This window comes from Poecilia formosa, unplaced genomic scaffold (genome assembly GCF_000485575.1).
Source record: "Poecilia formosa unplaced genomic scaffold, Poecilia_formosa-5.1.2 Scaffold278, whole genome shotgun sequence".
Taxonomy (NCBI): domain Eukaryota; kingdom Metazoa; phylum Chordata; class Actinopteri; order Cyprinodontiformes; family Poeciliidae; genus Poecilia; species Poecilia formosa.
In genome coordinates, this window is record NW_006800217.1 from 314,846 (window position 1) to 327,770 (window position 12,925).

Genomic DNA, 12,925 nt, shown 5'->3' on the forward strand with positions numbered 1-12,925 from the left:
TAACAAACATATTTTCTCAATTGCAGTTTTTGTTATTTTGTTAGTGTTAGTTAACTACAATAACTGTAATGATGGCGAAGGCCGTACTTTCAGAAGGCAGTATGTGCCTTCAGCTGGATGGGGCAGCCTGCAACGGACAGAGAAGCTGAGGGATTTTGGAGAAAAAAGCCGCTTAAGGGCGCCTGCACAAAATGACATCACAGCTTCAACAGAACGCCTGCCAGTGGAGACACACCCAGCTTAGCTGTAACCAAACCAAACTTTTAACGGTCCTGAATGAGACTTGACTATGGAGAAGGGGTTAAAGCGTCTCAGTATCCACTGATTTAAACCTTGCCTAATCGCTGACTGGCAGAGGTGTTCTCAATCATTTCCACTGTATCATAACATCACCAACAGCTGATGGTAGCAAATAAATGATGAGGAAATTTCATGGCTGGACCTGTTGCACAGGTAGCGTCCTCTGAGGCCATCGCACAGGACATCCCTGAGCTCCGTTAGCATATGGCTGCTGACGCAGTCTGCGTAACCAGGTGCTGGATTTTTTATTTTATTTTTTTAAATATGACAAAAGCAAAATAAAAAAAGAAAAGCGTAAATCAAAAACGGTTGAAATATCTCCGCAGTCGTCGTCGCCAGGTATTTGGCTAAAGAGGCGTCTTAACACGTTATGTTCTCTGCACCAACTGAGGCATGATACTGACCCCAGTCATTTAGCTCTGGCTTATCAGCAGCAGACATGCCCCACTAAAGCCAAACTCAGTAGAGATTTGGAAAACTCCGAAAATCAAACTATTGAATTGTGTTTTCTGTCAACCTCGGCACTCTGCTGCGCTCTGATAGCAGATAAACGTTTTCCTATCCACACATCTGTACTGTATAATGTAATGTGTGGCTTCAGGCTGAGCTGCAGACAGAAGGAAGTCGGTTCTGGCTCAGCAGCTGCTGTACAGACCACAGCTCTGCTGCAGTGCAGCCTCTCAGGAACCTTCCAGGAGGTTTCCGTGTTGTTGTCTCACTGACTCACTTCACGCATTACTTACTGGTAAATAAACGTTGAGAACATTTTATTAAAAAAGAGTCAGGTAGGCAGTTCAGAGCTTGACTTTGTTTTCTAGAAACTTCATACCTGGAACAGTTAACTTGAACATACCAAAGGTATGTTCAAGTTAAAGCTGCAGTATGTAACATATACAGAATGAGTTTCTTACTTGTTTGTTAAAACTTGTACCATGTCGTGACAGTTTTTTTTTTTATTAGATAATCTGTCAAAAGAATGATCTCCCTGAGCTACTATTGCTGTCTGAAGTAATGCACGGCTCCAGACCAAAAGCAACTAATTAGAGCCAGGAGGAGGGGCTTAGCACTGTCAATCACTTCATGTACTCGCTGCTAAATGTGCTAATGTGTGTATGCTTAAATATTATGTTATCAATCAGACCAATGCAGTTTTCATCTGTTTACTGCCAAATTATATCAATCAGACCCTCCAGTTTCTTGAGTTATTGTGGAAATTCACGCAAAATCAACAAATCCCTGCACTTTTTTTGCGCTAATAATTGGGAGTTTATTTCAGATTTTCTTCAAAAATTGTCAAAAACTTTCTTACTTGTACTAAACAGCTTCCTCAGCCTTAATTGATGTCAGATTATAATCCATGATCTATACAGCGAGTAATAAAAAGTCGCGTTTCCAAATAACTACCACAAACATTTTGATTTTATTGAAAATTTACAAAAAGAATCACAAAATCCTGGAGGGACTGAAAAGATGTTCAGTATTATTATTATTTAATTTTAAGAATTCATCGATAATTTAACAGTTGGATAGTCTGAATGGATAGTTTTCAGAATAAACTGGATTGATCTAAATTGAATTTGGACTGATTTAGATTCTGCACAGCAGGATATAAAGTGGATGTGATAATCTAACAAAGTTTGCAGTGATTTTATTGTTAAATCAATAATAGACAGTGTTATAGTTGTACAGTATATATTAAAGTGACTCAGCATTTTTTGTTGTTGACTCCATTTAAAGCAAATTGAGTGCTTTAAACAAAGCCCATACACTTTGCAAGTGTTTGCAAAGTGTATGCAAACACTTTCCATACAACATTCTTGTTTTCTTGGCACGATGCCATCTTGATAGATTTGAGCATCTTTTCTTTTTTTTTGTTTATACTTCAGTTTTGCCTTTGCTAGTCAGTTTCCTCTGGTTTTAGCTGCAGTGAGGACTGGCTATATTAGGCTGGCAGCATGTGTTGCTAGTAGGGACAGAAGACCCGAGGGACTATCGGTCATAGTCACATCTGCCATGCTGGCTCTAACATGAAACCATTTACAGCTGATTACCAGAGAATACAATAATCTGCAGCAGCTGAGCTTTGGTGGAACAATGTGTACTTTTTATTCTACTGGTATTATGTCATAAAAGTGCTCATTTAGATTCCTAAAATAAATACATACAGTAGCACAGATGGAGCCTGTTTTAATATTTCAGCTTCGCATATTTATGCTTTCTTGGACTCTTCGTATTTAGAACACAGACATAAACAAACAAAAACATCAAATCATAAAATTTGCAGAAACCCATTTATTTCACATGAATTGCTGTCAGATAACTCTGTTCCTCTCATTTTGCAGGAGGATCTTTGTAGGAGCATTTTCTGTTAAAGGGGCAGTGTTCTCTATTTTCCAGACACATAGTGCTGTTTTATAACACAGTCAAGTAACTATGTTAACTCCAGTTGTTAAAAGAAGCTCTAAATATCAAATATGACTTTTCTACTTTGTAATTGAACACCTTGAAAGTGGGCTTCTGTCTCTTTAAGAAACTCCTGCTCTTTCTGAAACTCTGCCTTCAGGAAGTCATCACAGCATCGCTGCTCTATTAACCCTTAAACAATGTTGTTACTAAGAAGTGACTTGTAAAATGAGCTCCTCAGATCTGCAGTTCCACCAGGTGTTTGCTAATTGTTGCTGGCTAGTCTGAAGGAGCTGAGTGGAGGAGTCGCAGGATGAGTGGTGCTCTGTAACACGGAAGCTCAACTTGATGGAGCTTGGTCCACCCAGGCGTTTTGCACAGTTGAATGGTTGCCCCGGGAGATTAAATGATTTCTCAAACATACGTGAAAGAATCAAGGCAACACTCCAGGTATGTTTGTGAAGAGAGAATAATCAGGTTCTGGCTCTGCTGGAGGTTTCTTTCTAATAAAGGGGAGTTTTTTTCCTCTCCACTGCTGCTGCACAGTATGATGGATTGCTACAAAGTCAACGACACATGGTCGTCCAGCAAGAGCAAATTGTCTGAGTCCATCACTTGATGTGATCTTTTGGGTTTCTTTAGAAACATTTTTAGCCAATTTCAATAATAAACTGAATTTATTCCTTCGTTAACTTGGATTGACTGGAATGTATGTAGCTAAAATTGACTTTTTTATATAGCAATATGCCTTGAGACAACATTTTTTGTGAATTTGCAGTGGGAGTGGTTCAAACAGTTCCATATTTCTATTCCATTGTTCATTGGAGTAGAAGACTTGTTTCACTACAGAAGCTAACGATGAATAAATGTGATGGACATGATGATGTTTTAATATCATGGGAGGTCATCCATGTGAAACACATTTTTCATTCAGACTAATTGTTTGATGGAGGACTGGCCCAGAGCAAAAATTCAAACAATATTAATCACATGATTATTACTTTACTTTAATTGAATCCAATGAAACTGAGTTGTTTCAAGATGATAGAAATCCATTTTTCATCCGCCCCAGACTAATTAGCCAGAATCTTTAACTTCTGAATTAAGCTAATGTTTTTTTTTTTTTCTAATTGAAGACATTCAGAGAATTTGCCTACTAAGGCAAGATACTGATTGCTTTAAGCTTCTCTACAGATCCCTTCTTCCAAAATTCAGAACTGTCCCATCAGGTCCAGTTCTGGTGCTGATGGAAACTCACCATCATACATAACACCAGCCTTTCCTCATGGTGATGATGACTCATCTATTCCATCTCTCCAGCCTTTTTCACTTATTTTATCATAATTAATTCCATCTGTTTCTGTGTTGCATATTCAGAAACCGTAATGGCCACCGTATTGAGTGTTTCCACTCAGCGCTTTCAGACGACAGATTGCGTTCCCTTTGTCTGCAACCTTTATTTATGACAAAATATCTCTCGAAGAATAAAGATGTCTGAACAGATTTCTGTTTTTAATGAGCAGATCCAAATAAAAATGCTGTCAGTCATCTCCTTTAGAACTTTTACAGTGAAATTGAGGCAGTCCAGAAACTTTGAAAGAGCTGTGAAAATAACTGCAGTTCATAACTCCACTTTTGTTTTATAATAACCAGGGGCCTCATGTGGTTGTGCTGTGCACAGCAAAAATTGAGATTTATAAACCCATGTGCACGCACAAGGCTGCGCACTTTTCCTTTATACGCCCCAATTTGAGGGAAATAGAGCGCAGCTGCTGATCCGCCTTGTCGCCACCCATAAATACATATGGAAATTAGTATAAATAACTACCATCACGTGTCCCAGTAACAGTGGAAACAGTTCCTTGCTTGTAGTAGTTTAAGGAGTTCAAATGCTTGTTTGAACAGCAGAACGATCAGCCAGGATTTAAAGACAGACTTTGCCCCAGAGAGTCCTTTGAGTGGGAATGTGGAAATTCATTCTAAACAGAGGAGTTATGTTGAACCAGCCCAACATGCCACTAATTATTTTGTAAATATTTTATACTTCAATGCAAAGTTGGCACTTTTAATGGACTTTCAATGCAACTTTTTGAGCAACTTTGCATTAAAAGTGTCATTATTTACCGAATGACACTTCATGACAACAGTCATAAACATTCATAAAAACTCCTTGATGATCATAACAGGTGCTATATCATGTTTATGACCGTGTCATGTCAGTCTTATGCACACCCTGTCAAATAAAGTGTTACCGTCCTGAGTCAGATATTCCTGTAAAACAGAAAAGCTGCATGTTTTAGGTAAAGTGTTGTCAGATCATTATTGCAGCCCTTGAAAACCTCTGCTACCTCTGCTGGTGCTGATGAGACTTCAGGTATAACCACAACTGGGACTCTGAAAACTCCTGAAATGGGCTTACAATGATACAACTGATGCATGAAAAGAAGATAACACCCCCCGCCCCCCAAAAAACAAAACAGGAAAAGGTTTGAACTTATTTTGTGCTCTTCAGCAGAAGATCAGTAGAGATCAATAGTTCATTTACAGACGGCACACATTCATAAACAGAAGTGTATTCTATATCTGATGGGTTTTTTGTTTAGTTGTAGGCAAGTTATGTGGTCACTAGTATTGGTTAAATAAAATAAATACTGGTTACTCCTCCAAGAAAATAACTGAGTTACTTCACTAGTTAATTATTTTCAAAAGTGATTAGTTACATTAATAATTACTTAACTTACTTACAGTCCTAAATTACTTAACGGTTTCCATAATGCGCTGTTAGCACATTAGCTAATTGTTTCTTTAGCACTCCAAACAAATATTTTTCAAAGTCACCTTCACACATAACATTGGGACGTCTGTGATGGAAATCATAAGATTGGACACTGTTTAGGTAGAATAACAACAAGACTACATTGTAACTCATGGAATTAAAAAGATCGTGGAAATTATAAGGAAATAAATGTGATTAGAATTTTTTTTGCCATAACTAAACATCCTAATTCTGCAACATTTCACATGACTTGATGATTGGGTTAGCTTTCTTCTTCCTGATACTTTGTGTTCACTTTTTTTTTTATCAATGCTTAATCATGATTCAAGACATATCTACAGCACTACTAGTAAACTATCAAATTTTAATCGCATCTTTGTATTTTAGATGAAATGATGAGAAGAAGAAAAGAAAGCTAATGCTAACTGAGAGAAGTGGGTCAATAAGAAACAGTCGTGTAACTGTAGGAGAAATAAAGGAACAGGGAGAAAATGTAAATTCAGCCCAGGAGCTTGAACCAGAATTTTGAGTCTGCACCCTTCAATCCATCTGTCTTCTTCAGACTTTAGGTTATTCATTCAAAAATAAATAAACAAATCTCAAATTCACCATTTGTATGACGCCCTTTTTCAGCTTCCATTTGCTCTCAATTTAATTTCTTCCTCTCGAAACGTTTGGAGAGGTTAAGAGCTGAACAGATGGATCTAATTTCCCATTTAGGAAAGGGCTTTTATTAAATTTGCCTGAAGGATTTTTTTTTTTAAAGGTACATTTGTTTATTTTAGTTTTCAAGACTCCACCGTGGTTACAGAAACGTACATGTCTGTGCTTCACGGGTTAATTTTCCCATAGTTGGACTGAAAATAAGAGTCATAACATTTAATTTCTTTTTGCAAACCCACACACAAACTTACCGTAACACGTTTCAAAGGTCAGGGTGTCCACCGGGCTCAGGACATAACTGAAACGAGGAGGAGGCCGTCATTAATTATGAATGTGTTGTAATACTACACACTGCGAGAAAGAATGAGGGCAGCCGAGCAGGGAGCCTCACTGTGTTGCTTTATTTCTTTGAATGGCACCACTTTTCCTCTGTCCTACTGCACACACACACGCACACACACGCATACACACACACTGAGTCAAACACCTATATTACAAAAAGAATAGTTGCATTTCCATTGACCATATAACTGCACAATTTGACATTTTCAAAATAAATTTGCTCAGCAGAAACTGAGCAAATTTTTTATTTTTTTTTAAACTTGTTTTTTTGTTAAAAAACAAGAATTAATGTCATTGCTGTCAAAAAGGTTTTTCTGCTAGCATGATGTGGGTTTTTCTTTATCAAAATTGATTTATTTAGCAAAACTGCAAGTGAAACACTTTTTTCGAAACACACGAGTCACGTGATTAATAACCAGATGTTGCTACTGACACAAACCACAAAGATGACGACAATGAAAAGTAGTTAGAGGACTACATTCTGTAGTCCTCTAACTACTACGGTTAGAAAAACATACCATCTACAAACACATTCGCGTTTGTAGATAGATTTTTACCCAGAATGCAAATGGAAAAAAACCGTGAGCGAAATGGTGACTGGTACTGACTAGTATATATTCCATTGAGGGAAACTAAGTTTCATATCTGCTCAAGAGCCCCCCTGGTGGTTGAAGAAAAATCCACATATATATGAAAAAAAAACACTGAATGCTCTCTGGTATTGTTCAGGGGGCTGGACCAAATGAGGAGGCAGGCCGGATCCAGCCCGCTGGCCATAGCTTGGGGACCCCTGACTTAAAATGTTAACAAACGTATCAATGTGTGATTTTAATTGCCTTTTTTTATGGACACCGCAATTGCAAAAATGTGAGGTTTTCTCCTACAGTTTTATGCACACTTGTAATGGAAACGCAGCTAATGCTGTTGCTGCCAAAAGACCGAATGTGATTATAAAAGTGTTCAATAATGGACTTCTGAGCTGAACCCTGACACGATTACACATTCTCACCTGTGCAGTCAAACTCAGCATTCTGAGTTGTGTTTAATGTAGTGAAGGGCTCTGTTTGAATCTGAGTAATTTTTCTCCCTGCAGCTTTTCAGGGCAGAATCCAGCAGAGGAATTTACCAGTAAGATTGCTCTCTGAGTGGATCAAATCCCACTGACACCCACTAATAAGTGGCTTTTGTCTGCAGTGGAACGGCATCCAATCCATATTCTGTTCTTTAGTCAAATAACATCAGCGGTCGGGAGTGTTTATTTCTCAGCTCCTGCTCTGACAGAGAGTGATACAAACACAACACAGTGGTAGATGTGCTAAGTTTAATTGCAGCTCTGTTTTGTTTCCCATTAGCTAGCATTTACACACAGAAGCAGCTCACTCAGAGTCTAAAACTGACAGCAGCAATAAGCCATGCTGAGAAAGAAACGGCAAGCTGTGGGGAAAAAAAGACACACATATCATTTTGTGTTGTTTGTGCAGTTTCAATGAATATTGTGTGTAGGACTGACTCTTGTGGTTGAATTAAAATGGAAACAAATCAAGTCTTTTTGTCCACATAATTAGAGGTTTACCAGTTTTCTATATCTTCTTGGTTTTGAAGGTTAAAAGGTCTTTCCCCCGGGGATGAAGTAATCATCTGTGCACACTGCTGAGTGTTCAGTAGCTTATCAAAATCCGGTGGAGATTTAGGCACTGACTATATTATTAATATATGTTTGATTTCTAATAGTTTGCGTACCGGCCAACCTCAGTGTACCAACAAATGAGTGTTAATAAATGTGGCGGCAGGAACCAGTAATTAATAAAAGATCTTTCTCTTGCTGACCACTGATTTTTAATGGTGAATTTGGTAAGATGGCCACACTTGGAAAAATTGGCAGACATCTTCAGTGTTTTCCAACTGTGAATAATTGATTTAGCTGATGATTGGTGGACTTCAAGTTGTTTGAAAAGGTTATTATAGAAAACTGCCTTTCTAAGGTCATTGCTGATGTCTAACATCAGACCAGCAAACTGTGAAAAGACCTGCTTTCATAGAAATGGACACACTGGATCAATTTATTGTACTGTAAAATTGTAGAATTTAAAAGTGACATGTACATTCTTCTCATCATCACCAGAAAGGAAAAACAAAATAAACCTTATTTTTGCTCCATAGCATCAGAAGAAGCAGAGTTCCTCAAATAAGTGGATGCTTTTTCCCAAGTCAGCATCCAGAAAGTGCACACTTTGTGAGACATTTACAGAACTGTGGGACAATGGCTTAGGGGCATAAAAGCTTAACTACTGGAAAGGATTTTTTTTCAAAGCCCCTAAAGTCAGTGTCATGGAAAAATTTTAGAGAGAACTGGAAAAATGTGTGACCGCTGAAGCTTTCTAACCTGGTTCAGCGACACAAAGCCTGTCCAGAGAAATGGGACAATTATATTCTTATTACAAGATATTAGCAGGAGGACACCTGAAACATTTGACCTGAGCTTAGCTGATTTAAATGCAAAGCAGGACAGTTCTATTAAGAAACATTTAACCTCCAACTCACCCAGAGAGCGAGGAGAAGCTCAGGAAAGCCTTTTTATTTTCATGTAACCTCTTGTTAAATAAAGAACTGACAGGGTAGGTTTGTGGGGAATAAATGTGAAAATAAGAAATTCAAATTGTGTTTGTGCAAAGGCCCATATTTACATCTGTCTTCTGATGTTATGTCTTTTTCATCGAGAACTGTTTTTTTAGTTTTTATTTTTTTTTCCTTCCAGGTTCCAGGAAGTCTCATCCTCACCAAAGCCACCAGGAAGCGACGAGGCACGGAGTTCAGAAGTCACAGTGGTGGAATTCTACTTTTAATTAAAGGTGATGCAAACTCCTTTCAAATGAAAAGACGTCTTGTACTTACTGAACTCCCATAGAGCTTTTTTTTTTTAAAAAAGACTTCCATTCAGCTATCAAGGATTTCTTTCCCCGAATTGTGGCCCCATCGTTTGGATGTAAATAAACATTCAGAGCCGATGCTGAGGAGTTGAAATGTTGCCTTTACCTTAAGGTCTGAAATGCCGCCTGGAAGAGTGTTTCTGCCATTATTGACACCCGAATAAAGGTCAGTACTCCTTGATCTTATGGTCACTTCTCTCCTTGGGCTGTTTGTTCTTTAGACTCTGGAGTTTTTTTCTAGTCCAAGCTTCTGGGTTTCCTCCTCAAGCACATCTTTTATTTTTCATAAGGACCACATTAAAGCCAATTTTACTCAAAATAACTCGCCAGGAGGGAGAGGAGGGAACCGAAGACACAGTAGGGCAGATGGCTTTCGTGCTCCAAAACATCAACGGCTGGATGAATAAAACATTTGAAGAGGGAAAGATTCGTGACATCTGGAAGTGAGGAACTTTTATTTTGCTTGCTCCCCACACCACTCCCCTCGCCGTCCTCACGTTTCTGTCCCTCTGTGGACTCAGGAGTTCAGCCGGTCAGTCAAACAGACAGAAACAAGCCTGCTCTCCGACTTGTTTCTCCTTTTTATTCTTTGTTCCACCTTGCTGTACCCCGCGCGACGCTTCGCCCCGTTCTGCTCCCATCTTCTCCGCCATCCGGCTCTCCGTCTCCAGCTTGGCGTGTGATGGTGCGTCCCCTCCTCTCGGCCCTGGAGACATGCCTGTACAGGAGATGGCGGTGAGTCCTGTCAAGTCCCTGCACTGGGAGCATTTCCCCCCCATGTCGCAGCGCCGTGTCTACTGCACGCCTGTCTACCACGAGGGCCTGCTCTACGTGCTTGGGGGCTGCAGCGAGACCGGCACACCCCTGGACAGTGTGGAAGTTCTGGATGTTGAGAGCCAGACGTGGAGCCAGCTGCCCCCGCTCCCCACTGCGCGGGCGGGGGCTTCGGCCGTGGCTCTTGGGGGACAGGTGATGGTGCTCGGAGGAATGAACCAGCAACAGACCCCGCTGGCCTCTGTGGAAATGTACCACCCAGACGAGGGCAAGTGGGAGACGAAGGCCAGTCTAGGTCAGCCTTCCATGGGAGTCACCGCCGTGGAGAGAGGTAAGGCGGTGGAATCAGTGTTTGAGACGTTAAATGCAGCTGCTCTCTTCTGAGAAGTTGTAGGAGTTGCTTTTATGATTTTCGAGATGTTAACTTTGAATAAAAGTCTGCTGACTTTTAAAATCATAGTATTGTTGTATTTTTGAAAGAGTAATAAGTGAATGATAGCTTTGGAAATCTTAGAACTGCCTTGACACCCGATTATTGGGAGGGAACTTAAGATAATCTTAAGATGTTTTCCTGCTGTGTGTGGTGTGTTAGGAGTGATCTTATCCGCTCTGAAAGATGTCGGGACCGCTCTGATCTAAAATCAAGATCTACAATAAGATATTCAACATGTTGGATTGTCTTGGTCCGATATCGCAGTATGTATGGTGTCCTCCCAGGGACAAACAATAACACAACTTGTTGAGTCTAACATGTAGCCAATTATAAAGCGAGGTGGCAGAAACATGGAGGGGAATTCTAAATAAATAAGACAAAACATCTGGCATGACACACCAGAAAGTTTGGTGAATTTCGGAGACGTCTTTGTATTGTTTTTTCTCTTTTAAATATAATCCACAAGCCATTTATCGCTATTGCCTCTTCCCAGTCAGCCATGTTTGTTTACTCCGAACTCGCGTTTGGTCTCGAGGTTTTGGGAGATTTTCCATCTGACATCTGAATGTTAGCAAATGAAACTGGTTTGTTTTGTGGTGTGTTGTCTTTGCTGTTTGAGTTGACACCACACCGTATGACTAAAATGGAAAAATATATCCAAGATTTTTAAATGTCATGTGTGGGGTCTCTCAGGTTCTGAAATCAAATGACAATTTTAAAGTCTTGCCATGTGAACCAGGCATAATGATTTAATGATACAACCCGTAACATTAAACTCTTTGTTCCCACATATAGAAACTTGTTGTGTTATCGCTCAAGCTTTGTCTTTCAAATGTTTATTCACATTGAATCCACATTTGGCTTTTGTGCAAATGCTCCCTCGTGTTTGCTGCTAACTGATTAATGTTTGAGTTCTGTTTGATAATCCTTTGGGCTTTGGCTAGAGAAGTAATTCACTTAAATTTAAGCAAACCATCCAGCACATTAGTGAGTGGTACTGCAGTGCCTTGCAAAAGTATTAACACCTTGAACTGATTTACATGTTGTAATGCTACATCCACAAACCTCAGTGAATTTTGTTGAGATTTTATATAATGAATCAACATCACATTCATTTGTGCTCACCCCCTTTTCTACCTCGATACCCATGCGCCCCCCCCTCCCCTCCAAAAATGTAACCAGTTGCCTAATAAGATTAAAAGCAGTGACGTTTGTTTAAAAAAAATGAAAAATGTTTGCAAGGCACTTTTATCACAGTTGCTATGCTGCTGCAATGAGTTCATGTTTATCTGCATTTATCTGTGGATTCAATCCATTAATAACTACAAATTGCCTCAAGTTGACTAATTAAGAGTTGAAGTGGAGAATCCAACAGTTTTGGCACAGTAGCACCGACGAACCCAAATCTGTGACACGCTAAAATGAGCTAAATAAGTCGATACATTTGGAAGACGTCCCATCAGGGCTTCTAGGGGTTGAAGTGTCTTTTTAGTGGGAGTCACTCCTAAGTGGTTGGTGTGGAGAGTCGCTGAGATTTCATCCTGCTCATAAGAAGTGACAAAGCGTTTTCCTCGGAGCACACAGCACCAGGTCTGAGGCAGGCGTCTGGATTGTCAGGTGGTCAATAGTTAAACCTGAGGAAATTGGTGGATATGTCAGCTAATATATCTCTGTTTGTGTCGAGGCTTTCTTGAATGTCGCAGAGGAATTTTCATGTGGAAGAGTTGATCAGCATGCAGTCTGCCTTGACTGAATAAACATACTGGGGCTTAATTCACATTTCCCAGGTGTTTGCTGGTTTTAAGGGGCTAAAAGGTGTATGCTGATTCATAAAACTCTTCCTGTTCACAACCTGGATTTTTGTAGAATATGAAAACTTCTGTTAAGTGCATAAGATATGGTAGTTTCCGAAAATAATACTCTCCAAATCAGCGTAATCAACGTAAATTTATTTGATTTGATGGCTTCTTTCATAAAAAGGTCAGAAATAATTTTAGCTGCAATATTTCTAGAAGAAAAACAAACGCACGCACGCACACACACACACACACACACACACATACATATATACATATATATATATATATATATATCTGGATAAAGAACAGAGGAAAGCCGTTGTGGTGGATGTAGCAATACCAAGTGACCACAACATCCGGAAAAAGGAGCATGAGAAACTGGAGAAATACCAGGGCCTCAGAGAGGAACTGGAGAAGGCCTGGAAGGTGAAGACCACAGTGGTGCCTGTGGTCATCGGGGCCCTCGGGGCCGTAAAACCCAAACTGGAGCAGTGGCTCAAACAGATCC

The 12,925-nt window shown here is 39.7% G+C and overlaps 1 protein-coding gene and 1 long non-coding RNA gene across 2 annotated transcripts in view; one reads left to right on the plus strand and one right to left on the minus strand.

Moving 5' to 3' along the window:
* Window positions 1-12,925, plus strand: part of klhdc8b (kelch domain containing 8B) — a 180,862-nt gene that overhangs the window by 20,645 nt on the left and 147,292 nt on the right. Inside the window, exon 2 of the mRNA XM_016681362.1 lies at window positions 9,240-10,516. Within this exon, the coding sequence (XP_016536848.1) occupies window positions 10,126-10,516 (391 nt within the window). The 5' untranslated portion in view covers window positions 9,240-10,125. The remainder of the gene's footprint in view (window positions 1-9,239; window positions 10,517-12,925) is intronic.
* LOC107838557 (uncharacterized) lies at window positions 2,772-4,788 on the minus strand. The gene is made up of 3 exons (XR_001664640.1): window positions 4,778-4,788; window positions 4,115-4,120; window positions 2,772-2,912 (listed from the first exon to the last, which is right to left on the minus strand). It is a non-coding gene; the product is annotated as an uncharacterized LOC107838557 (long non-coding RNA).